Source organism: Colius striatus, chromosome 3 (assembly GCF_028858725.1).
Source record: "Colius striatus isolate bColStr4 chromosome 3, bColStr4.1.hap1, whole genome shotgun sequence".
In the NCBI taxonomy this organism is placed as follows: Eukaryota; Metazoa; Chordata; class Aves; order Coliiformes; family Coliidae; genus Colius; species Colius striatus.
Genome location: NC_084761.1, coordinates 21,690,468 through 21,716,085, shown reverse-complemented (window position 1 = coordinate 21,716,085; position 25,618 = coordinate 21,690,468). Strand labels below are relative to the sequence as shown.

The 25,618-nt window shown below is 49.5% G+C and overlaps 2 protein-coding genes across 2 annotated transcripts; both read left to right on the top strand.

Annotated features, from left to right (window-relative positions):
• Positions 1 to 5,885: 5,885 nt before the first annotated feature.
• Positions 5,886 to 19,926, top strand: LOC104551338 (serine/threonine-protein phosphatase 2A catalytic subunit alpha isoform). The gene is made up of 7 exons (XM_061991996.1): positions 5,886 to 6,166; positions 14,846 to 15,055; positions 15,314 to 15,487; positions 16,023 to 16,112; positions 17,481 to 17,642; positions 18,452 to 18,570; positions 19,186 to 19,926. Exons 1-7 carry the CDS (start codon positions 6,065 to 6,067, stop codon positions 19,256 to 19,258), a joined length of 930 nt encoding a protein of 309 aa, XP_061847980.1. The 5' UTR covers positions 5,886 to 6,064; the 3' UTR covers positions 19,259 to 19,926.
• A 106-nt stretch (positions 19,927 to 20,032) lies between these two features.
• GSR (glutathione-disulfide reductase) lies at positions 20,033 to 25,307 on the top strand. The gene is made up of 13 exons (XM_061993837.1): positions 20,033 to 20,174; positions 20,972 to 20,998; positions 21,270 to 21,358; positions 21,741 to 21,810; positions 21,995 to 22,142; positions 22,258 to 22,312; positions 22,391 to 22,490; positions 23,511 to 23,597; positions 23,800 to 23,961; positions 24,142 to 24,253; positions 24,336 to 24,467; positions 24,661 to 24,794; positions 24,996 to 25,307. The coding sequence occupies exons 1-13, from the start codon at positions 20,046 to 20,048 to the stop codon at positions 25,143 to 25,145; spliced, it is 1,395 nt and encodes a 464-aa protein (XP_061849821.1). The 5' UTR covers positions 20,033 to 20,045; the 3' UTR covers positions 25,146 to 25,307.
• The last annotated feature ends 311 nt before the right edge of the window (positions 25,308 to 25,618 follow it).

The window sequence follows — 25,618 nt, the reverse complement described above, 5'->3', positions numbered from 1 at the left end:
AAGCACTACCACGGGATGACCTCCAACATGACCTCCAGCAGCTTCTCAGACACTTCTGCAAAGAGGACTGGAAACAGGAGGCGAAGTGAGAAGCTGCTGCCCCTTACCACCACCACCACCACCGCCTAACCCTCCATCCCGTACGCAGCGTTCATCTGCTCTGGGTGTAAACATTACCACTGACATAACCACCTGAAGACACTGCCATTTCCCCTCGTGCAGATGCAGCAAATTCATTTCTTGCCCCCTCCTCCCCGTATTTGGTTTTTGGGTTTTTGTTCTGTTTTTACCCTGTAAGCTAATTTGTGACCAAAGATAGCATCCTTTGTTCAGGATGATTTATCCACCCGCTTGTCGTCTTTGTGCTGTTCTGGGAATTTGTCAGCATCGCCACTTCTTGCCGTTCCTTTGCTTCTGCACTAGCGTCACGAAATCGCATTTGTCAAGCCAACTTCATCTACAGGCCTCTTCGAGTGACTCTGTACATGCACCACACAAAGGGAGAGAACGTGTAAACTGTACATAGCGAGAGTACTTGGACTTACAAGACTGCAGAGAACACGCTGCCTGTGACTACAGTTAGCATCATGGATGACAAGGTCTGCTGACACTGCTGAGCAGCGATTAATAGAACAACAGTAACGCAACCCAGCGCGAGCACAGACTGGCCGAGGAGGAAGCACTGCAGATCTGCTGCGTCCGTAAGCCTTCCAGTGTAGGGATCTGTTATAGTTAAAGGCTCTAAGAGTCAGGCTAAACACCTGGAAATTCTGCTGTGCTCCTGAAGCAACAGCCAACTGTGGCCATTCACACTTCTAAGACCTTTGGACAGCCACTTAAAGATTTCCAGATAAAAGAAAAGAATAGTTGTTTTTTTTTTTAAAGAATACCCATTTAGGTAACTGACTTGCTAGCAGCTATATCTATGACACACTTGCATACAGTATAAAAATTGTTTAGATCTGGACACGTGGCAGGGCGTATTAAACAATTATCACTACAGTAGTTTCCTGTTCTCATCACCGCTTAGCAAACCCCACCGTTGTGCTGGCGGTGCTTCCCGCTGGCCACTGCACTGTAGATAACTGTGGGAGAGAGACTTACCCGCTATACCGGGAGAATCAGTAATTCACCATTGTTTCTCAAGATTGCCTCCTATCTGATACATGCATGTGGCATTTGAAGGTCAAAACTCAACCCTCCTGTCCTCACGTCAGCTTGTCAGCCCTCTTAGCACTGAGCGAGCAGTTTTTATCTTCCAGTCGAGTGTTTTTTAAAGAGAAAGTGCTCACAATCCATGAAAGCCAGTTTCTGTTCATATTTTGTTATCTATATATAATATATATATATTTCTAAACCAACCCTCTGAAAACCAAGATAGCATGTCTGCACTTTTATTTTCAAAAAAGGGAACATAGAGATCAGGTGTTTTGGGTGTTCTTTAATATTTAATGGAGGGAGCTCTGTAGTGTTTTAGCACATATGAGACACACACAGACACAAACTAAATATTTTTAAACAGCTCTTTGATTTTTTTAATAGTATACTCAAGCCCAGAGTAAAATGAATCCTCTCCTCTAGAAGTAACACTTTTTCCAAGCTTATCCGGCCTTCTGCAATTACAGGGTTTGGGATTTTTTTAATGACTCACTCAGTGCTCAGAACCAGGGCACTTCCTCATTAAGGTAACGATGCCAAAAGGACGAAAACACCTTGGGAGCGCTGGCTTCCTGGGGGCAAAACAACCCAAGGTGCCATGCTAAAGCTTTTCTTGGCAGGCAGGGGAAAAAAACAAAACCAGAAAACAACAACAAAAACACCTGTTTTGGCAGCCAAATGTAAGGAGACCCATGATGAACCATTTCCCAAGGCATCGTGGCTTTACCGTCAGAGACAAGACAGGATGATCTTCAAGGACGGGGCTCTAAAGAAATGCATTTATGTTGTGTTATTTGCGGTGCAGATGATGTTCTGTGTAACAACATAATGGTTATTCACCTCTTATTTTGATTTTTTTGCTGTGTTATCAAAGAAATTGAATACTGTGAGAAGAAGTGAATTTTAAGTTGACGAATCAGCATCTTGTTCCCATGGTGATAACACTAATTGAATATATCTATGAGGGCATGTATTAGTTAAAAATTAAAAAACAAACCATACAACACTAACAATACATAGCTGCAATGTGTACAATGGCTGATTTAACTAAATAAAAATGTACAAGTGTTCAATGTAGAAATAATGGCTCATGCTCTTTCACTGCCGGGGCTGCACAAAGAGGAACAGCACTCACGGAGGTCCCTTCACTGAACTAACGGTTATCATTCCTTTATAATCTTATTTACAATTAAAACCCAGCTCCCTGGGATATATATATGTGCACATATTTATTTATTTTCATTCTATTTCAGCACTAACAGAGAAATGTCAGTCAGATATGTTTTTTTAAGTCATTGTTAATAGTTTTTCCAAGGCTATCCAGCTGTGTTTTCTAGTGATCTTATTAGGCCTGAAATAGCAGAATCTTCCTTCGTATACAGCCCAGTTTGTTATAATCAATTATTTTTTCAGTGCCCACTACCAGGACCTTCTCAACCAGAGGAAAGATAGGGAAGAAAAACGTAGGGTGAAACTGTTGTGTCTTACACCCTTGTAACACACAGAAAATACAGAGAAGAGTCTGTTTTGTTGCCAGATAGAATTTATTCAGGGTAAATCTGAGCCAGTTCGGTTACTGCAGCTGGATCCCTGGCTGGTGTAGCAGGACATTCTGCTGCAGTATCCCCACTCTTTGCTCTTTGCCCATGTGCTACCGTCACAGCCACCGAGGGCGTCCTTCCTACTCACACCTCACCCTGCACGAGAAATGCCAATTTAAGCAGAGTCTGTATCTGTCAAAATTCAGTCACCAAACTTGACAGAATGCTGTGCTGGGAGTGACGAGGTGAGGGCATGTGTGTCTGGTATCAGGAGTATCAGGTACCCTGTCATGGGGTGTGTGGAGCCCCAGGTTTCATGTGTAAGGCCCTGGGGTGCATGGAGGGGGAGCTCAGGGTGAAGGTGCACGTGCAATATGGGGTGGGTGTCGGGGGACCATCGAGGAGAAGAGGACAGTGGGGGGGCACCCCAGTGCTCCCCTGCACCCATCTGCAGGGCAAGTGACCACAATGGGTCACACTGGAACCATCTCAGAGCCATCCAGCCACCCCTCTACCTGTGGAAACGATGACCATGGCACCAGGAGCTGTTACAGTCTCAGCGGGCCCTAATGGGGAAAAGAAACAAAGGCAAATTCAAGTAATTTCTTTTTTCTTCATGGATTTTATTCCCTCAAGTGACAACAACCACATTTTTTTTTTCCTGTATCCTTTTACCTCACTTTCACCAGCAGCCTTTTCGGGTTTTAGCACAGAAATTATTAGACTTTAGAGAAGGAGGTAGAAAATCTACCCTAAACAGTGGCTGGGGATTTTTGCCTAAGGGATCTTCAGGCAAATGAGCCCCTCTCAAAAAAGAAAGTCAACCCAGCACCCTGAGCAAATTCCCTGTTTCTGGACAGGGAGGTAGGGGCTCCCCTAGTGCTCTCCAAAAATCAGAGGCCAAAGCAACCACCAGAGTCACCTATCTCCTAACAGAGATGCTCTCTGCTAAAATGGCCTCACCAAGACTTGTGCATCCATGAACCCAAAGGTATTGAGGCCCTGAACATATCTTTTTTGAGGCAGGTGTAAGATTTTTTGGAAAGGTAGAAGAATGTCTTCAGAAAAGGCTGCTGAGGTCAAGTTCTCCTTGAACTTGACCAGGTAGCCAGCTAGACAACAGACACAACCAGTTTATGGGATTGCTTGGACATTCAGAATTTATCCCCAGGAAAGATTTGGGGAAAATTGCTCATACTGTAAAAATTAGGAAGACTATCGAGCATATGAAGTTTGTCTGTGCATGAGGAAGGCACTTGTTCCTCTCACTGCCCACCCACCAAATGCAGGGAACTGGAGTAAAACTTGCTGCTGCAAAGTAAATGGGGCAGTGACAGACAACCTGCCCGGCAGCGAAACAGGGATCTTTGAGTCTTGGCCATCAGCATGCAGCCTCAAAATCCTCTCTTGCCAGATGGAGAGAAGAGATGTATGCCATCTTCTACACAGACAAAGCTTTACATGTTTCAACCATCGCAGCAAAGCCACATCCTGGGCAAGCTAAGTATCCTGGCTCCCATTTCTTAACCACTGCCTTCCTCTCGGTCTGCCCTGGAATCTCGGAGGACATGGTAAGCAGCAATGAGAGTGTGATCTAGTAGGAACTATGTTCAGACCTTACACTCAGGTTTTTGCAGGGGAGGACGTCTGGAGGATGTGCTGCCGAGTGCCTGCAGCTCGCACAGGTGAGTTTTCCCTCTGCTAGGCTCATAGCGAACATCCATATTGCAGTGTGGCACTGCAGACTCCTGCCTTCATTTTCTCTCACCAAGGTTTTCCAGATTTACTATTATGAAGTTGATAATTATCCTGTCCTGCTTTTAGGAATAGTTACCTACTTGCTAACTAATTAATATTACTATATTACTATTACATTCTGGTAAAGAGGAAGTAGCAAAGCAAGTCAAAAGTTGCTTATCAGCTGCAGAGAATGGAACTGGCATCTTAGAAGTCCCAGCAGAAACAAAAAATATAGGAAAATTCCCTCAAAACAGTGACACAGCTTTAAAGTCAAATTGGTGATGGCTGAAATCCCTGCCTTCAGATAAAAACCCAAATTTGAATTAGACAGCAAAGGGTGGAAGACACCTCAGTCTGCTTCAACAGAAGGGGTGCCTTCCCTCTGTTCCATCAAGTTTCCTCCTTGTTAAGTTTTCCTTGTTGGAGGAGTAGATGGCTGTGCAGGAGAACGCAGCCACCCTGTCAGTGTGAAGTTCCCTGTTTCAGGATTTCAGTGGGACTTAAAATCATGCGCACGCTTTGTGCTGGCCTTTTACAGGGTGAAAGTTGCACCTGCTTTCTGTGGTTTACTTCAGTTTGTACCATAAGCCACTTTGGAAGAGTGGTTGTTTCCTGTCCCACAGCAGCGGCGAGATGCCATGTATCATAAATACGCATGAACGCCTCGCCTCCCTTCTACCAAGAAGGCCAATGGCATCCTGGCTTGTACCAAACATAGCGTGGCCAGCAGGACCGGACAGTGACCGTCCCCCTGTAGTCAGCACTGGTGAGGTGCAGATCACACCTTTAGTGCTGTGTTCAGTTCAGGGCCACTCGCTCCTAGGGGGACGCTGAGGGGCTGGAGCTTGTCCAGAAACAGGCAACAGAGCTGGGGAAGGGTCTGGCGCACAAGTCTAATGAGGAGTAACTGCGGGAGCTGGGAGTGTTCGTCTTGGAAGAGGCTGGGGGCAGACCTTCTCGCTCTCAGCCAGCTCCCTGACAGGAGGTTGTGGCCAGAGGAGTGGTGAGTCTCTTCTCCCAGGTGACAGAATGCGAAGAAACGGCCTGAAGTTGTGCCAGGGGAGGTTTAGATTGGAGACTGGATCGTTGTTATATGCTGGCACGGGCTGCCCAGGGAAGTGGTGGAGTCCCCGTCCCTGGAGATCCTCAAGAGCCGTGCAGCTGAAGCGCTGAGGGACGTGGTTAGTGGTGGGCTTGGCAGTGTGAGGTTAGTGGTTGGACTCGATGAGCTTAAAGGTCTTTTGCAAGCTGAAGGGCTCCGCGCCGCTCCGCCCGTGTGTCAGCAGAGGCGACCGCCCGCGCCGCGCCTGAGGGCAGGGACAGGGGGACAGGGGGACAGGGGCCCGGCGGGCCGGGGCCCTGCGTGTGGCGCCTGCGCGGCGGCGCCCCGGACGTGCGCGCGGTCAGGCGGAGTGGGCGTGTCCGGAAGTGCGCAGCACGGGGAGGGCCGGGGGGGCGGAGGCCGCCATTACGCGGAGCGGCGCGGCGCGGAGCGGCTCTAGGCCTCGCCTCGCCCCCGGGCCCAGCGCCGCCGCCGTTAAGCCGGGCCCGGGCCTCGAGCGGCCCCAAGCGCCGCGGGGCCCCGCGCCGAGCGGCCCGGCCCGGCCACACGCAGCGCGGCCGCCATGGAGGAGAAGGGGTTCGCCAAGGAGCTGGACCAGTGGATCGAGCAGCTGAACGAGTGCCGGCAGCTGAGCGAGAGCCAGGTCCGCAGCCTCTGCGAGAAGGTGAGCGCAGAGCCCGTGCGGGGCGCGGCTCCTCGCGGTGGCGGGAGCCCGTGGCTCTCCGGAACGGTGCGGGCTCGGGGCAGGGGCTTACGGGAGCCCGGCCCCGCCGCCGGGGAGCCGCGGGCAGGGCGCTCCGAAAATGGCAGCGGGAGAGCGGAGGATGCTGCTGCAGGGAAACGGTGTCGTTCCTCCTCCCTGTGCTCGCTGTCAGAGCGCGGTGCTGCCTGTAACATATCTGGGAGCGGGTTCTCTTGGAGACAGTGGCGATATATTTCTGGCGTAAAAAATGCCGCGGTTATAGCAATTCGTTTTCAATACATAATTGCGTGGGTTTTGCCTTTTGGTGTTGGCCTCATCTCGGTTGTGGGCGAGGCACAGGGAGACGTGTTCTGCCTTTCAGCGGCCTCACGTTGCAGTTCTCCCTTGTGTCTCGTAGTGTGTATTAGCCTCGTACTAAAAAGTCCACCCTAAATCAGTGAGGAAATGTCCTGACATCGATGTGTAATCTAGGAAGGCAAAGGGGAATAAGAGATAAGCTGTAGTGCCAACCTAAACAGAGGTTTACAAGCTGCTGAGGGAGACTAAAATAGAATGAGAAATGGCAGGCTAAAGGACACAGTCTGCTATTTCGGACTGTGGTTTGGACAGTTCTTTGGCAGGCTCCTGTTTGGACTTGTTTAGTGTAGACTGTCAAGAGCCTTTTTCTTTTTTTCCATGAGGAGACCCATCTTTATACTTGGGTTGGATTTTGTTGGAGCAGTTCAGCACCTCTGTGTGAGCGCTCTTGCAGAACTGCAGTCTGGGGCAAACTTAGGGTTTTCTCAGACTTGGCAAGCTGTGACAGTTAAAGTGTTCAAGTGAGAACAAACGTAGCAACAAATATTATTCTTTCTATTTGCTGCTTATGTTAGTGACCAGCAGAGACCATTCCTGTGCATCAGGCAGTCCAGAGAACTCTGAGGTTCCTTTCCTGGCCACACTGATAAATATCAGGCACGGAGTAGAGTAATTGGTTCAGTGTTCACTTTATCATTGTGTTGCTGATGGTGAACTTGACGTTATCAAATTATTACCCACATGTCTTGCTCAGTTCTCTCACAAGTGGAACGTGTTTTCTGATACCTATTCATGGCAATGTGTTTTGGACAGCAGCTAAACTTCTATTTCCATCTATTGGCTCCTCAGTAGACTGCCCCAGGGATGAGATCTGAGCACCTCGTAACGTGCCAGGGGTGTTCATCAGAAAAGTAGGAGCTGTTTGTTGGAGTGCCACAGGTAGAGACCTTGCAGAATGCCAGGCTCTGGGTTCCTTGCAGTTGTTTTCACCGGTGATCCCCATGTCTAGCTAACCCCTACTCAGCCTTGGCTTTCATTCCCCCTTCCCCCCACTCTTTTTTTTTTTTCAATCTTTATCTTGTGCAGGGACTGTCCATTTGTTTTGTGACTCTTTCTCCAGAGCTCCCTCAATTCCAGGGGCGTGTGGTGAAAAGGGCTGGTGCTGCAGCAGGGAGTGACAGCAGTGGCTTGAAAAGTAGATACATCTTGAAGAGTAAGAGATTCTTGTGACTATGCTGTCTCCTGCATGAGGCCTGTCTAATAAACCTGATATAATTTATTGGTGTGATCCATGCCCTGCTCTTAGCATTGCTGCTTGGGAACTGCTGTTGTAACCAGCAAGCTGTTCCAGAAAACCATTTCACTTCTTCTCCAGCAGCGTTGTTAATTAAGGAGCTGTGACTGCTGTGTTTTGAGAAGCTGGAGGACAATTCCAGCAGACTGTGACTGTACATCAGGGCTGGCACAGCAAGCAGGAAGAGGGGCAGCTCAGCACATCACCTGCAGCGAGAGGTGTAGAGGAGGTTTGTCATACAGGTGATGGGTAGAAACCCTGAACCTATGGTGCATGTCCTGAGACAGACGTCATCTGTCCCAGCACCTTGGTCTTCACAGGTGCTGACAACTGATGGAAGTGACTTGGGGATGGAGTAAATACTCTTCAATGCTCTTACTTGGCTTATTCTTAAGATCATGGGGAGTGATTGTATCACCTAGCTGTTAATTGAAAGGAGCTTACAAAAACTTTTGGGTATGCAAGCTTGCTTTTGGTGTGAAGCAACCCTGCCAGAAAGCTGATTCAGTTTGTTTCCTTGAGATGGTAAGGGTTTCTCCAAATGCTAACCATGTCTTCCTTCTTAGTGCTCCCTTTTGTGTGATTTTGAAGAGGCCAAGCACAACATTGCCTCTTGCCTCAGATGTACATTTGTGGAAGAGCTCATTGGTAAAATAAAGAAGCTTAAATCAAAATGGGGGAGGAAGCCCCAAAGAATTAAATCCCAGACTTATCTGTGTGGGTCATTCTTGGTTTTAATTGCTGGTATAATGGACAGTAATGAGGAAAAGATTGGACGTAGCTAGGTTGGTGAGGGTTCAACAAATTATTCAGCACTCTGAAAATGCTTGAAATTTGCACCTATAAAAATTACGTTCTATCTTCACCTGCCCAGTTACGACATCACTTTGACAGCTAATCAGTCTTGTACTCTTCACGCAGTTAATCAAGATGTCATCTCAAGACAACGTGAAAACACTTGTTTCCCGTTCTGCTGGTCTTTCAAATGAAATCTAGCTAAAATCATGCTGACGTGTAAATGATAATAGAAGGACAACCAAGTGTGGTCACTGCTGGAGCTTGTAGAAGAGCAGGAAATGTTCCAGCATGTTGGGGAAATGTCCATCAAGTGTCTTGCATCTCGATACTACCTTTCTTAACATCGTGGTCTTAGACTTGCTTTAAGGCAGAAGGTTGCTAAAAAACTTTTTCCACTTTCATTAGACAGAGAGTGAAAAATCTGTGTCCTGCCCTGGATTATGTCTGCACAACAACAGAGGTGCCAGGGCAGATTTCTGTGCTGATGCTAGCTGTGAAATTGTTGACTCCGGTCCTGATAGCAGGGTAGTGCTATCTGTATTGAACTGCCTTTGAACTCAGACAGGTGGTAACCTGTAATTTGGACATCTGAAGTCAGGCTAAAAGGCTAAGAAGTTGGATTGGTTTTAATAGGAAGCATTCCAGGTTTAGACGTGGAAATGTCTGAACATTTACATCTTAAAGTTCAGATCAGCAAAAGTCATCTTAAAGTTCAAGTCAGGTTCTGGTGTGAGTGAGGGAGTTAAGAGCCATTGTGCTTATGCCAGGCAAAATGGCTTTTCACCAGGGTAGTAGAGTGGAATATGAAGGACAGCAAGTAAAAGACTGTCTCTCAAATTAAACACAGGCAAGCAACCTCCATATCCGTCTGTCTTTATGGCTTCTGTTTTTTCCATCCTCATTCCTTGGATGTGTAAGAAGGGTTACAGTCTCATTGCTGTGAGCAGCTTGAGAGCTTTGTGTTGTGCAGTGTTGGGAGGAAAAGGATTCTAATCACTTAAGGAAGATGTGTATTTCTTGTGTGGTTGTGACATGGTCATTGTAAACTGATTCTTCAAGGCACGCAGCAGGAGCCAGTTGATACCGCAGGGAGTAGTGCTGTTACTGGCACATACCTACGATGCTTCTGCCTCTGATATCATTTCACCACAGAATAATTTCAGGAGAATGAGTTAGCAACCTTGCCTGCACAAATTAGTGAAATTAGTTTGAGCAATGGAGCCAAGTAGCACCCTGGACACTATTCAAACGTGAAATACCGAGTGTGGTGTTGAGTCGTGGCCAGGAATCTCTCATCTCTCCAGTGATGACACTCACCCCAGGATATGCTGGCCCTGGTACCTGGAGGAGCAGGTGTGCACTGTGATAGTCCCTGTCACTCCTGGGCTCCAGGGTGTCCTCTGCTGCCTTACTGCTGATGGGCAGGACTACTCCATCCCTCCAGCTTCCGTCTTATTTCACAGAATCACAGAATGGTAGGGGTTGGAAGGGACCTTTAGAGGTCATCCAGGCCAAAGCAGATCTACCAAGATCACGTCACACGGGTAGGTGTCCAGATGGGTTTTGAAAACCTCCAGAGAAGGAGACTGCACATCTTCCCTTGGCAGCCTGTGCCAGGGCTCCCTCACCCTCACAGGAAAGAATTTTTTCCTTAAGCATAAGAAGAACGTTTTGTGTTCCAGCTTTTGTCCATGATCTAGTGTCCTGTCACTGGACACTAGAGAAAGAAGCGTTGCCCCATCCTCCTGACAAACACCTTTTTAAATACCTGTAGGTACTAGTGAGATTCTCTCCTCAGTCTCCTCCAGGCTGAACAGCTCCAGTTCCCACAGCCTTTCCTCATAAGAAAGACGCTCCAGTCCCCTGATCATCTTGGTGGCCCTGCACTAGACTCTCTCTGAAAGTCCCCTGTACCTCTTGAGCTGAGGGAGCCCAGAACTGGGCACAGGACTCCAGATGAGACCTCGCCAGGGCAGAGTAGAGGGAGAGAAGAACCTCCCTTGACCTGCTGGACACACTCTTCTTGATGCATCCCAGGATGCCATTGCCCTTCTTGGCCACGAGGACACATTGCTGGCTTATGTTCACTTGGAGAATCCAGCTGTTTTTTCTTCAGACCAGGCTCCTTGAGATTTTAATGTCCTCAGCACACTTGTCAACATAATACGTTGGTCTATTGCAGCTGATGGAATGAATTATGGTTTAGTTGAATTTTGATCAGAAGTTTAGTGTCTGGCTTCTCTGATTCCTGAAGTAAGAGCTCCTGCAGGTCCAACTGAGCTCGTGATGTGGTGAATGAATCTTCATGGCTATGAGTTTCTGTGCTCTACAGGTCTTGTATGCGAAGCAGATACTTGGGGTCTTTGGGTTTTTCTCTAGAGAAAGCATGACACTGCCGATATACTCCCTAGTTGGGTCATAATCTCACCTATGGTATTGGCCTAAACAATTGTCATAGGCAGATCTGCACAGCCTGATGTGGACTTGAGGCGCTCACAGAGGGACTGGTCTCCTGGCCATCCCAGTGCTAGTCTCAGAACCAGCGCAGCAGCCCGGCTTCTGGAGCAGCACATTAATGGTTGTGCTCAAGCCTTGAGACACCTTGGTTTCCTCCCGAGAGAACAACACAATAAATTATTGGGATGTGCATTTTTCAGCCTCCCTCCGTGGAGACCAAGGACTGGACAGCAGACAAGCATGTGTTCCAGTCTACGAAAGTGATCTACAGAATCAAAAACTGGGAAAGAAACGGAAGTTAGGTTTCTAGGCAAGCTCACAGGGACAAGTAGTGCTCCTCTCAGAGTAATTTTGAGCACAGATATGGTAACTGTTGTGCTTACTATAGTTTTTTTAATAAAAATACCTAAAAATGGCTTCTTTTTGTTGTGACCTGGATATCGTTTTCATCCAGAACGATAGGGGCACCTGCTTAGGAAGCTGATAACATTAGCAACCATTTTCTGAAACAAAGGTAGGTAAGAAAACTATGACTTTGTCACAGTTACTTTACTTAAGAAAGCTGTTAAAGATGACAGTGCAGGGCAATGTACTTGCAGCAGAGAATTTTACCCTTGTTTTGTAATGATGCTTTTGTTGTTTAAGTCATTTGAGCATTAGCTCTGTGCAGTGGTATATGCAGTCAAAGTGCTCTGGTTAGTTGTTGCTGTTCTGGGGTGTTTTTAATGATGCTGACGATTTTAAAGGCCTTGTTCTGCATGAGGAAGACACATTGGGATGAACTACTGTAGCCAGCCATGCTCAGCTTCCAAGCTTGAAGTGAACTTATATTGTAACTAATAGTGCAATCTATTGATGTGCATGTATGTTTATCTGCATAACAAGCTAAAATAAGCTACACAGCAACAGCTGGTAGGCAGCTTAAGAAGCTGCTGCTTTTCAGCTGCTAGCTCCTCCCCTCTCCTGAGGGGAACCTTCTAGATGCTCCTGGTACCAAAACTGTAGGACTGTAGCAGGCCCACCTTCCTAGGATGCACTTAACATGAGTCTGTTTGCCCCGTTACAGCACAACGGGAGCTCTTTTCTGTTGTCTGTGCTGCTTCAGCTGTGGATGCTCTCAGGGTGAGAGTTCACAGAGGTGGCAGAGACACTGGTGAGTGAGTGTGTGTGGTATCTGTACAGTGGCCTGCATCTTTTCTCCTCAGACTTGAAGTGAGTGTATTTCTTTCTCTTCTGGGAGGGGAGCAGTATACATGATAGGAAAAGGCAGAAAATGCCTCCCATTTTTGTGGTAAAGTTAGCTCCAGCTTGCAACAAAACCCCATCTACATCTCTGTGCAACAATCAGAAAGTGCTGAGCAGCTGTTTTGTGACAGTTTCTTCTTTCTCTCTGCCAGAGGGCTGAAGCTCTCAAAAGGCACTATGGATGCTCTTAAAGATATGCAAACAGAATCTGAGTACTGCTCTTGCACCCAACGATACAGCACGCTCAGCGGTTTCCAGTCAGTTTTGAGCTGCCAGGTAGGCCCCGTGCCATTGAGTTGACATGCAGGACATGTCTTTGAGGATCAGAGTCATATCCCTTGGGTTACGTACCATGCCGGGGGCACTCTGGGTACTTTTCAGACCCTGTGGCTGCTTGGATTTTAGTTACTCTTTCCAAATATGGGCTTTCTTTGGAAGAGAGAAGTCAGCATGGACACGGGTGTCCTTGATAAGTGACTTCTTCCTGGTAGCGGCAGATGGGAGTTAGATCATTGTGAGCTGAGGGACTTGGCGATGAACAGCCAGATCACCACCTGCTGCTGACTGTTCAGTGCTGGTGATCCTTCATCCCTTCTGTTCAGATCGGGCCGAGCCTATTTGTGGGTGTTCTCTATGCCCAGAGTGTTGATCTGCATCAATTCATGAGCTGGAGGCAGCAAACCAAACATGGAATTTGATAACAATAATAAGGTAATGCAGATAGGCTCCATTACATGACTGTAATTAGCAGAACAACTTCTGGGTGGAGAGGAAGAGATGACTAAGTCCAGGGATGCCATCCCTCTGTCTGTGGTCATTTTGCTGCCAGCTGGGTACGGCCAGAGAAGCTGGTTGTGGCTCTCTATGTTTAAATTGCCTCTGACTTTGCTTTTCTAGTTGTATGGGACCAGCCTTTAGAAGTTGTTACAACTGTTGTGGTTGTAAGAGTATTGGAAATCTTGACAGCGAAAGTGCCCTGGGCAAGAGAAACTCCTCTTGTGTATACAGTGGTGTTCTGTGCCAGGTCAGTGAGGTGAGGCTTGGGAATACTTGTTTTCCTCAGTACCTGAAGCAGGAAGAAATAATCTACCCCTCTGCAAGGGAAATGAATTTCTTAGTTCTGGGAATGTGTAAGTAAAGGTTCCCTTTCCTGATACATCACTCTGGACATCTCATACTAGGCACAACGAAGCAACTCTGGAGAGCAGCCTGTCAGCCACCAGCAACATGGCTGGCTTTTGTCTTAGCAGAGCACTACAGCTTGGCTCATCTGGTGCCATGGTGGTTGCCCAATGTGTCTTGTCAGATAAGCCCCTTTGTCATGTGCAACTTTTCTTAATGTTCTCCCCACTCAGGGATCACACTGTGAGCTATCTCCCTCCACACACAGGCAGCACGCTGTCTGAAGTGCTGTTTCCATGACACAGCCCTACTGCTGCAGAATCTGCTCCTGAGAGAGCACCAGAGCGCCAGGGGAAGCCACAGGGATCCCAGAGGAGGAAGGCAGCGAGGAGTAGCTGGTGGTGCAGTTGTTAGAGCCTGCTGCTGTGTTGCCAGTGGGGGTGGCAACGTGAGTGTTTGCTGCGTGGGATTGAGAGCAATCCATTGAGCAACTGAGATGGCAGTCAGACTAAAACGTGGCAGAAGGGAGTCAGTGTGTAAGTACATCACTGCAAGTCAAATGACTTTGATTAGAAGTCCACATGGTCGTAGTTTTCCTGCTAGTGTAAGCAGAATAGTATCTAGCTTTATGTGTGCTCTGGCAAATACCATAGTAGTTGCCTGAGTGGTGTGCTACATCTCCTCTGGTATTTCTGCCCTCACAACAGACTCCAAGAGTATTGACTGCTCTCTATTCACACCAGTTTTGCACTGGGCTCTTGCTGGGAGTAAATGTGAAAACTTGAGTGGATGGCTGTGGTTCTTGAGGTAAAAGCTTCTGGGTATTGTGGAACTGAAGAGCACTTGGCTTTGGCTGGCAGATTAGAGCGCAGAGTCCTGTCCTAGTCTGAGATGGACAGACCTGAGCTGTGTTTAGCGTGTAGATGGAGAAATCTGTCAAAATCTGTATGTTAAAAAATAATCAATTGTACTTAGGAAGGTAGTGTCTGCCCATGATGCTGATGAAACTTACTGGAGTAGTGCTTCATCTTTGCAGTTGAGAAACGTTTGGAGAAAGCACAGGATTCATGATTGAAACCCAAGGTATATAGAGTACAAGTCTTGATGTTCACACTGCTTCATTGCAGGAAAGGCTGGAAATTAACTCCTTCAGGGGCTTCTTCAAAATTGTTTGTTAATGCTTGTGGTACAGTAAGATCTTAATCACCTGGCCTCATGGTAGCAAACCCCCTGCTGCTTGGGCACAGGAATTTGTCAAATGGCACTCTGTCTTTGCTCACCCAGCAAACTGTTTTTCCAGGGGTCGACTTGGGCTACTGGAGTAGTTGAGATTCCAACACAAGTGCAGTGGAATGACATGAGGACCTGCTTACAGAGGAGCTTCCTGCGTTTTGTCCTAAATGTGGTTTGGTTTTTTTTCTTGCTAGGCTAAGGAAATTCTTACAAAAGAGTCAAATGTGCAAGAGGTGCGCTGCCCCGTCACTGTCTGTGGAGATGTCCACGGCCAATTCCACGACCTTATGGAACTCTTTAGAATTGGTGGGAAGTCGCCAGACACAAATTACTTGTTCATGGGAGATTACGTGGACAGAGGCTACTACTCGGTGGAGACAGTGACTCTTCTAGTAGCGCTGAAGGTATGGGGGGGGGACATTGAATGTACAGTTTGATGGCATTTCTGCAGCAGCCTTGGGCAAAACCGCACTTCGGGGGAGTTTTGAAGGAATTCCTCTTTCTGTTGATGATGCCATTGGCTTGGGCTAGATGGTTGTAAATTGAAGTGTTAGTGGGTGCAGAGCTGAATGCTTGACTGCTTTTAGAAATACTCTGTTACTATTTCTTTCCATATCAATGGTACAATTATTGTATTAAAGAAGAGTTTTCTTGGTGACTAGGTGCGTTACCCAGAACGCATTACAATACTGAGGGGCAACCATGAAAGCAGACAGATTACACAGGTGTATGGCTTTTACGACGAATGTCTGCGGAAGTACGGCAACGCCAATGTCTGGAAGTATTTCACAGATCTCTTTGATTATCTTCCACTTACAGCTCTAGTAGATGGCCAGGTAAGCCTTGAAGAGGGAAAATGCTGTGTTTCATGGTTATGGGGGCTGTATTGTCTGATCTCTACAGGAATGGTATCAAAGCTCCCTCAACTTGGGATCTGAATTTATTTAAAGATGGGCTACTTACTGTGAGTTAAGGGAATAATTTAGTGAGATGTCAGTACAAGTCGATGGTGTGGGAAGGCTTTTGATTGTGCCACCAAAGAGATGGCAGGGTATTGCATGTGTGGTCCATTTTAAGTGACTGCTAAACAAGTGAGGATCTCGTCATGACACATTAGATGCAAGTTGAGTTGTGGCCATCAGGTAAGGTATTCTTAAAAGGGAAAGCTTACTATATTTGCTGTCACTCTGATTTCTGTATGCAAGGTGCAGCCTTCTAGTTTTGTTTCATTCTGTGGGAATTAAATTTGGTTTCTCTTCTGCGAGAGTGAGAGGGCTGTAATTGTAAAAGAATGATAAGAGTAGAAACCAGCTCTTTCCAAGATCCTGTAACAACATGCACTGAACGGATTGCTCTGTTTTTCTGGAACAGATTTTCTGTCTCCACGGTGGCCTATCTCCATCCATAGATACACTGGATCATATCAGGGCTCTGGACCGCCTGCAGGAAGTTCCACACGAGGTAATGAGAACAGGAATGCATTGTAAACTTACTGTCATGGGAAAACGTAAATGTGGCCTCATGTTGAAGTCCTCTTAAACAGCAAGACACACGGCTGTTTACTGCCTTTCAAAGAGCTAGAGCTTTTGAACACATCTTAGGGCAGAGCACACACAAGTCAATCCATGCTCATGTAGACTGCTTTGATTATAGCAGCCCACAAAAGGAGAACGGTGGGGTTTTCACTGCTCCTCTTCACAGGATCCTCTGACCGTTACGCTGACGCAAGGAATAGTATTTGATAGGGGAAGGTGTTCACAGACCAGCTTGCAGACACTCACCACGTGAAGCCATGTTGTGTCACTGTCCACCCTGCACGGCCACTCCTTTCCTCTGTGGTGTTTCACCTTCTTCATCCCTCACTGGGGGCCTCAGGACTGAAGAAACCACCTTCTGAGCTCCCAGGATAGCAAATCGCTGGTCTGTCTTGGAGTGGTTGGGGCTTACAAATAAACTTGAATGTTCCCTGATGAAAGCAAACTGCTTGGCCTGCAAAATATTTGGTATAGCAACAAGAGCAACGCAGTCAGGTCTGCCCAGGCCTTCCAAAACCCCCAAATAAACTGTTTAAGTGGCTTCCAAAATTAGGAAAATTAGGTAGATGTCCTGGTGGGACATCTACCTGTAGTTAGATGTAACATACTGTTTCTCTGTGGTTTCAACAGTCCTCTGCTGAAATGTGCCTGTCCTGAGGAACTCAGTGTGTAGTCAGGGTGATCCCTCCTACAGAGCTCAGATAGATGAGTAGGAAACAGCTCCTTAGTAGCTCAACAAGAAAAGCTGCTTCGTTTGTGCGTTGTTAGAAAATGTGCACAAGGTTTGATTTTTATATGTCCAGTCCAACAAGAGACTGTTTAGGAGAGGAAATTAAATTATTAATACCTTTCCAGAAGGGCTGCTGAAGGCTTAACAGCAATGTCTGGAATGGTTGATTCTTAATCTCCCACTGGTTATTACCCTTTGGTTAATTTATTGCAGCTTGACAGCAAACCCACTGTGGCTCCTTGGCCTTCTCATGAGGTTTCTTTTACGACACTGGGAGAGTCAGGAGTAAGAGTGTAAATCTGCTCTCTGTGTCTTTGTGTCTCTGAGTAGCTGAATGGTAAATGGTGGGAGAGGAGGTGGGACCAGTGTTTGGCTACATGGACTGCTTTCTCGGTGTAGGTACTTATTTTTTGAGAAGGCTGCTGACTGTTACAATAAATGTGTGTGTGTGTTAAACTCGAGGGCCTTGTGCAGAGAAGGACATGCACGCAGTCTTCTAAAAGTGGCTTTTTCTTGTGACAGCCTTGCTGGTGATCTAACGAAGAACGCTTCCTCTTTTTCAAGGGTCCTATGTGCGACCTGTTGTGGTCGGATCCGGATGACCGTGGTGGCTGGGGCATATCTCCACGTGGTGCTGGCTACACCTTTGGGCAAGACATTTCTGAAACATTTAACCACGCCAATGGACTCACGCTGGTTTCTCGGGCTCACCAACTTGTCATGGAGGTAGGGCAAGTGCTCTGTTAGATGGGGCTAACAAAACACAGGTGCCAGTTCTTGTCTCCTCTAAGAGAGCTGATGGGTCTGTGTAAGCCACCTAAACATTACGCAGGTAAATACCAAAGCTGGATGTTCATCACCTGAAAACAAAAGGCAACACTAAACAACGTGCTCTGCTTTATATGTGAATAAGGGGGGTCTTCTACCCTTTCCCCCCGTGCAAGCAGCTTGCCACAGGGACCTTGCCTCAGCCTGGTGGTGGAAATCATTGCCTCCTTCCATGCCGGCTGCTGTGCGGGAGCCGCCGCGGCGGTGAGCAGCAGCTGTCAGATGTGACAGGGATTAAGCCATGCTTTGGGCTGCCGATAGGCTGTGGTACATCGTGCTGGAAAAAGGCCAGGTGGGCCAGTGGAGCAGATGTATTTTTAAAATCTAGTTCAAGTAGATCCCTTAAGTAGTGCTGTGTGTCAGAAGGCGCTCGCCTCCAGCAGGCAGGCTGGCGATTCTGAGGGAGTGAAAGCTGAAGGCAAACCTGAACGTGTCCAGGGTCCACAATTTGTGCACAAGGGGGTGAACACACAAGTGAGGAGTGGCCGGTCTCTATCTCTCTCGTGGCTGAAGCAGGTTTTGCAAGGTAACTGCCGCTTGCTCTTGCGGCAGAGAACTTGTTTTGAAATCAGTTCACGTGGGATGGAAATACTGATGGGAAGTCTGCAATTTCACAAATGCCTTGGACGATTTAAGAGGAAGGGACTTCAGGTGGGATGAGGTTTGAGGTTTAACAGAGACCTTGTTTTTTCCTCTTTTCCTGGCAGGGTTATAATTGGTGCCACGACCGAAATGTGGTGACCATTTTCAGTGCACCCAATTACTGTTACCGTTGTGGGAACCAGGCTGCTATCATGGAACTAGACGACACTTTAAAGTATTCTTTGTGAGTAGTAACCTGGTTTGATCTGTCCTCTCCCCGTGACCATTATGTGTGTGAGGCATGTCTGATCCTTTCCAAAGGAATTCTTTGGTGAAAAGCCAGCTCAAACCACTCTGGAATTAACATCATGTGCTCCACCTGCAGGAATATCTAAAAATAAGTAGTGAATTAAGCCGTTAAAAGCTTCTTTTGTATACCGTGTGGTATCTTCCTCCTGGCGCTCTGGAGAGTTGGAGCTTCTGTGTTTTCTTCATCCCTCTATTGCCCAAGCTTCATGGAGACAGTAAAGCCAGACTGATTTACAAGTTTATTTTGAGTAGCACTAGCCTTTGTAAAGGTGGGTGAGAGCAGCTGAATTTTGCGTTCAGCTTAGCTGGGGTGAAGGCAGCAATGGGCTGCTGAGGCACTGACGGCTGGAAGGTGGTTACCACATGAGCAGCATTCCCACTGGCCCATAGGTCCTAACTCCCACGGATGCTTCTTTTGGAACCTGGACCATTCTATGTGAGAGCAACTGGGATGAGTAAAGCCATAGCAGCAGGAGAGTAAGCCCAGTGTTTATTATGGCGGGAAGGACATTGTGGAGACTGGAAAATGATCCCTTTTTCTTTCCTACAGCCTCCAGTTTGACCCAGCACCTCGTCGTGGAGAGCCCCATGTCACCCGTCGTACCCCAGACTACTTCCTATAAACCTCTCCTAACCTTTGTAGAAGGAAGTCCACCTGGCATTTTAAAGAGCAACAATATTTACACGTTTCTGTAAGAAATCAGGGTTCGTCTCAACTTAAAATCCCCATCATGGACCAAAATGTGCCATACAGAGGACGAAGAGCGTTGAGCACAACTTGAGACTGAATTCCTTCCAACACTATGTCTATCCTATACCCATCGGTCCAACAGTTTGCCTGCTGTATTTGTAGTCATTGTTTTTTCTTCTGGACTGTTCAGAGAGGAAAAGGTAACTCCAATAACACTTCCATCTCCTTCAATGCTTCTTTGTACATTTTTAGTTCTAGTGCTTAACTAGCATGAATTGGGTTGTTTTTGAGGGAAATGCACACACTAAGTCCTTCCCCTACCGCTCTTCGTTTTATTGAGAGACCCATCAACTTAACTGGAGAAAGGAAGTGATTCCTGCTTGGGAGTACGTTGTCATACCAGGGATAAAAGCCTTCCCTTTTCAGCTCAGTGTCCCCCTCCATGTTGATCCTGCCTTCTTTGTTTGCATTTTTTTTTGTTGGGTTTTTTTTTTTTTCGTTTTCTTTAGGTTTTTTTTCTCCTCTGTATATTTGTCCTGGAAGTGCTTGCAATCCTTCTCGCTGTACCTGAACCAATAAACTTGCCATTGTCAGCCCCCAGCCCGTGGTGTTGTGCTGCGCGGGGGGGGCGGAGGGGGACGGGGCGGGCCCGGAGGCGGAGCGGGGCGAGGCGGGGCGGAGCGGCGGCCCCGAGCCGTGCCGAGTCGAGTCCCGCAGCTATGGCGGCGGCCGCTTACGAGCTGCTGGTGCTGGGCGGCGGGTCGGGGGGGCTGGCGGGGGCCCGACGGGCAGCCGAGCTGGGCGCTCGCGTCGCGCTGGTGGAACCGCAACGCTTCGGGGGTACCTGCGTGAGTCCCGGGGACAGCCGCGCGTGGGGAGGGCAGCTCCCGTGGCGGCGGCGGGGGAATGGACACGGGGCTTGCGAGGCCGCGGCCCCCTCGGCGACTCTTCCCCATTCTCCCCGGGGCTGGTCCCGGTTCCCCTGGGGCTGGATCGGTTACCCCGCAGGGGCCGGTGCGGGAAGCCGGAGGGTAGGAGCCACCATCCCGCTTGCGCAAGGACCTGCCTTGTCATGCTGAGTGGACAGGGGACGGGGCTGGTTCCTCTCTCCCGTGCAGGGGGATGCTGGTTCTTTCTGGCCGTTATCGCGTGGGTAAAGGGATGAGGCTGAGTCCTGGGTCTGTAACAAACTGGGTTGCTGCTGAAAGGCTGGGAAGTAGAGCGAGTGGGCATAGAGAGCCAGTAAACAGAAAACCAAACTTGTTCCTGCAACAAGGCAGGAGTGGCTCTAGTTTTATCTTTTAAGCACATTCCTCTGGAAGAGTTGCTGTATCAGGACTAGAAGTGCAGGAAAGAGATGGCAAACGTCCTTCTAGGAAACCTCTTTTTAAATGTGCATGGAAAGAAACCCTTGCATGTGAGGAGTGTGCACCTTCCATATTCTCCTTCGAGGAAGTGAAAGAAAATGGGTGAACTGCAGGACCTTGAGGCACCAAAGGCTGTTACAGCTCTCTGGTGCCAGAAACACAGAATCCTGCCTTTATTTTCCTGGGTTTTGGTACCAGCCTGACATCAAGTACTCTCCAGAGCCTCGTCTTTGAAAACCTCAGCTTGAACTCTGAGACTTGCTCTTATTTCCCCCTAGGTCAATGTTGGGTGCGTGCCCAAGAAGGTAAGGGTGCTTTTGCTGCCAGCTCCTGCAGCACCTCGGCGCCGTTGGGTTGGGTCTGGCGTGGATGCTTGACAAATTGCAGGGAGGTGCTGGCACAGGGAGTGGGGAGGAAACGGGCTTGGAGCAAATTGAGCCATCGTGATGCCGTGAAGCATTCAGCCCTGTGTCCTGTGGGCTGCTCCAGGCAGAGATGAGGCCTTGGGAAGTGTGGCAGGATTTTTCCTGAAATCCAAGCATTCTTCCCGAGCCAAGTTGCAGTTTGTGCGGGCAGGTGATGTGGAACGCGGCTGTTCACGCAGAGTTTGTCCATGATCACGCCGACTACGGCTTTGAAGCGCCCGATGTCAGGTTCAACTGGAGGTAAGTATGGAAAGAGATGGTTGGAAACAAGTCTCTGGGCACGTGTCCCACAGGGAGCAACGACAGGGCAGCACCGTAGCCCAGGGGCTTGTTGGCCAGCCTGAAGGGTTCCCTGTCTGCTTTGAGGCTTCCTGTGGACGGATGCTGAGCTGGATCTGAGGTCAGGATTCCCGCTGTGTTTTGGAAAGGAGGGATGGCAAACCAGCTGTGGGAAGGGGCTCTGGAAAAAGACTTGTTGCAGGGAAGGCAGGCACAAAAACCTCATGTCATCGGGGAAGGCTTCAGCCTGCTGGGTAGCTCAGGGCCTTTTTATTTTGTGGCATGGGTGCCCCGTATTGAATGGCTTTTGCTGAGGTGACAATAAGCACCTGCTCTGTTGCAGAACAATTAAAGAGAAGCGCGACGCTTACGTGAGGCGCCTGAACGACATCTATGAGAATAACTTAAAGAAGGTGAGGATGTGTTTATCCTGTGAGTCGAGCAGGGAAACGAGCTGGAAGGGATTTTCGTCTGCTTTTCCAGCCTTAATGCGTGTCCCCTTCTCTGACTGTGGAAGCTCTCGTCTGCAGAACCCTGGCTTTGTTAGCTGGCTCTTAGACCTCCTCCGGTTAATCACATAACTACTACTTGCCTTAGGCTAACATCGACATCATTCGAGGCTATGGCAAGTTCACTGCTGATCCTGAGCCCACCATCGAAGTGGAGGGAAAAAAGTACACGGCTCCTCACATCCTTATAGCCACGGGTGGGCGGCCGGCCGTGCCCCCCGACAGCAAAATTCCTGGTGAGCCTGACCAAATTCCCCAGGCTGCCCAGAGAGAGGTCTGCCACAGCGCGGCAGGTTTGGAGAAGTGGGAAGCGGGGCTAGTGATGGGTGTGAAAGGAGCTCTGCTTTGCAGGTGCCAGCCTGGGGATGACCAGCGATGGTTTCTTTGACCTGGAGGAACTGCCCAGGTAAAGCGGGGCTCACCCCCCACCAGCCAGCACCGCCGGCTCCATGTGCCCACACACAGCATCGTCACTTCTCCACAGGCGCAGCATTATCATCGGTGCTGGCTACATTGCAGTGGAGATGGCGGGGATCCTTTCCATGCTGGGCTCCAAGACATCCCTGCTGATCCGCCAGGACAAGGTAGCACTGTCTCTGATTGTCCCCTGCCACGCTTCCCGCCCCACGGCTGCGTCCCAGTCTGATGGGGTTTTTTGGTCACCGGCTCCCGTGAGCTGGGAAAGGAGAGTCTGAGTGGGTGCAGGCTCTGCAGGGTGGAAATGACGATGCAGAGGACGGGGGTGTTAGACTGATGGGTGTAAGGAGGGACTGGGAGGGGCAGATGGAGTGAGAAGAGTGTGGGTGTGCTGCCAGGAGGCTTCAGAGCAACCCCAGCGTTGCTGCAGCCGTGCGTGCCGCTGCGCCTGGGGCCTTGAGCTTTGGGTCAAGTCATAACATGAAAAAAAAAAGAAGAAAAACAAACATAGAGAACTTTATCATTAACCATGAAGTCATAGAATCATTTTGGTTGGAAAAGACCTTTAAGCTCATCAAGTCCAGCCGCTAACCTCACACTGCCAAGCCCACCACTAAAGTATGTCCCTCAGCACCTCAGCTACACGGCTCTTCAATATCTCCAGGGACGGGAACTCCACCACTTCCCTGGGCAGCCTGTGCCACTGGCTAACAAACAACCCTCTCGGTGAAAAAGTTCATCCTCATCTCCAATTTAAACTTCCCTGGGTGCAACTTGAGGCCATTTCATCTTGTTCTTGTTACTTGGGAGGAGAGACCAACCCCTACCTCACGCCAACCTCCTGTCAGGGAGTTGCAGAAAGTGTTCATGTCTCCCGTCAGTCTCCTCCAGACTAAACACTCCCAGGTCCTTCAGCTCCACTTGTTCTCCAGATCTTTCCCCAACTCCATTGCCTGTCCTTGGACATGCTACAGCACCTCTGTCTCTTTCTTGTAGTGAGGGGCCCAAAACCAAACACGATATTTGAGATGTGGCCTCACCAGCACCAAGTACAGGGGCAGAAGCACCCCAAACCTCTCTGGGCCCATATGGGGCACGGGAACAGGGAAATGCAGGTGGAGGGGGCTGCCGGGCAGTGCCTTTGCCTGCAGATACTCATCTGGTGGGACTGGTGGGTCTCTGCTCAGGTCCTGAGGACCTTCGACTCCATGATCAGCACAAACTGCACCCAGGAGCTGGAGAACACCGGGGTGGATGTCTGGAAGCACACACAGGTACGGACGTGCAGAGCAGCCCTGCGGTTTGCCTCATCCCTCCAGGAGAGGCAGGGCTGGGTGAAGGCCGTTGTTTTGGGTGCAGCTCACCAGGCCACAGCTTTGGCAGCATCCTTGGTTCTGCACTGTTGCTGCCATTGCTTGTTTCAAGGCAAAAACCATCAGCACCTTCTCCCCCTGTGGCTTCTATTGTTCCACACAGGTCAAGAGAGTCACCAAGTCCCCTTCTGGGCTGCTGGATGTGACGGTGACCTCCTCAGTGCCTGGCCACAAGCCAGCAGAGGGAGTGATCCAGGACGTGGACTGCCTGCTGTGGGCCGTGGGACGGGAGCCCAACACTGAGGGGCTGTGTCTGGACCGAGTGGTGAGATGGCACGTCCCTTCCGCACTGGTGTCAGGATGCCTGGGGGTCTCTGAGGCTCCCATGGATCTCTGGATGATGTTCCTGCCGTGCCCCTTCCAGCTGGCAGAGGTCCCTTGTGGGCAGTGCGTGTCCCATCCCTCCTGGGGTGCATGCTGAGACGGCTGCCCTTTCCTGTGGCAGGGTGTGCAGGTGGATGCCAGGGGCCACGTGGTGGTGGATGAGTACCAGAACACCACCAGGAGAGGGGTCTACGCTGTTGGAGATGTCTGTGGAAGAGCCCTTCTCACCCCAGGTACTGTGGCCGTGCTCCCCTTCCCTACAACCCCTCAGTGCTGTACCCTGCCACCGCTCAGGCTCTCTGACCCTCCCCACAGTGGCCATCGCAGCTGCCAGAAGGCTGGCCCACAGGCTCTTTGAGGGCAAGCAGGACTCCCGACTGGACTACCACAACATCCCTACCGTCGTCTTCAGCCACCCACCCATTGGCACTGTGGGCCTTACCGAAGGTGGGGACAGACAAGGTGCAGGGTGGCAAAGAGGGAGGGGACACTGTGGCTCAGAGCTGCTAGTTAGATGCTCAAGGACACAGTCTCTGGCAAGCAGTCTGAGCCTTGCAAAATGGGCTTTGACTCCATCTTTATAAATGCCTCACGTGCACAGCGCATCCCCTTAACCTCCGTGCTGTGTCTTCTGCTGCAGATGAAGCCGTGGCCGCACACGGGAGGGAGAACGTGAAGATCTACAGCACCTCCTTCACCCCCTTGTACCACGCCGTCACCCAGAGGAAGGTTAAGTGTGTCATGAAGCTGGTGTGCGCTGGCAAGGAGGAGAAGGTGCGTGGAAGGGAACCCAGAGGGAGAGCTGGGTGCTGGAGGGGGGTGATGCGCACCCATAGTTGGGTGTCCTCATGTCTTGTCTGACCTGCTCAGACTAGGTCTAGGGCAGGGTTCCAGCTTCCCCAGCACCAAGACCAGTGTTCAGCCTCGATTTCACCCGTGCTGGGTCCCATCTGGCTTCTTGCTTCTCTCCCAAAGGTGGTGGGACTGCACATGCAAGGGCTGGGCTGTGATGAAATGCTGCAGGGCTTTGCTGTGGCCGTCAAAATGGGGGCCACCAAGGCCGACCTGGACAACACCGTGGCCATTCACCCCACTTCTGCCGAAGAGCTGGTGACGCTGCGCTGAGGGAGTGGGTGCAGGCAGCCCCAGGAACCGCAGCTGCAGCTGGAGAAAATGGTTTATATATCTTTTAAAAATGCCTTAATGGCAGGTGACTGCCCAGAAAAATGTTTGTAGAATTGAGGTGGCTTGCTTTGGAGTGAAAAATAAACATAGTGATGCTGGAAAGTCTCTGCCTTTCATTTTGTGGTGCCAGTCTCCCACCGTACCCAACTGCGGAGGATGGTGGCACCATCCCTCTGCATGGTCTGGGGGAAGCTGCTTGGTGCTAGGCTCCCACTTCACTGCCCCTGGCACCAGGGCTGTTTGGGGAGCAGCAGAGCGGGACAGGACAGGTGGGTGTTCGGGGACCTCATTGGTGCTGGAGTATAGCGGGTGGGCTCTGTCCTCTGCTGTGGGCTCATGGGGGAGTGACTGTTGGACGTGGGATCACCAGGGAGCTGCTGGCCTGACCTTGCTGCATCCCAGGGGCTTCCAGA

Bases quoted from the DNA above. Each gene is read 5' to 3' on its own strand.
- GSR (XM_061993837.1), top strand. From the start codon at position 20,046: ATGGCGGCGGCCGCTTACGAGCTGCTGGTGCTGGGCGGCGGGTCGGGG. The intron at 20,999-21,269 runs GTAAGGGTGCTT...TTGTGCGGGCAG, and splicing joins TTGGGTGCGTGCCCAAGAAG to GTGATGTGGAACGCGGCTGT. The intron at 22,143-22,257 runs GTGAGCCTGACC...TCTGCTTTGCAG, and splicing joins CCCCGACAGCAAAATTCCTG to GTGCCAGCCTGGGGATGACC.
- LOC104551338 (XM_061991996.1), top strand. From the start codon at position 6,065: ATGGAGGAGAAGGGGTTCGCCAAGGAGCTGGACCAGTGGATCGAGCAG. The intron at 15,056-15,313 runs GTATGGGGGGGG...CTTGGTGACTAG, and splicing joins CTCTTCTAGTAGCGCTGAAG to GTGCGTTACCCAGAACGCAT. The intron at 17,643-18,451 runs GTAGGGCAAGTG...TTTTCCTGGCAG, and splicing joins CTCACCAACTTGTCATGGAG to GGTTATAATTGGTGCCACGA.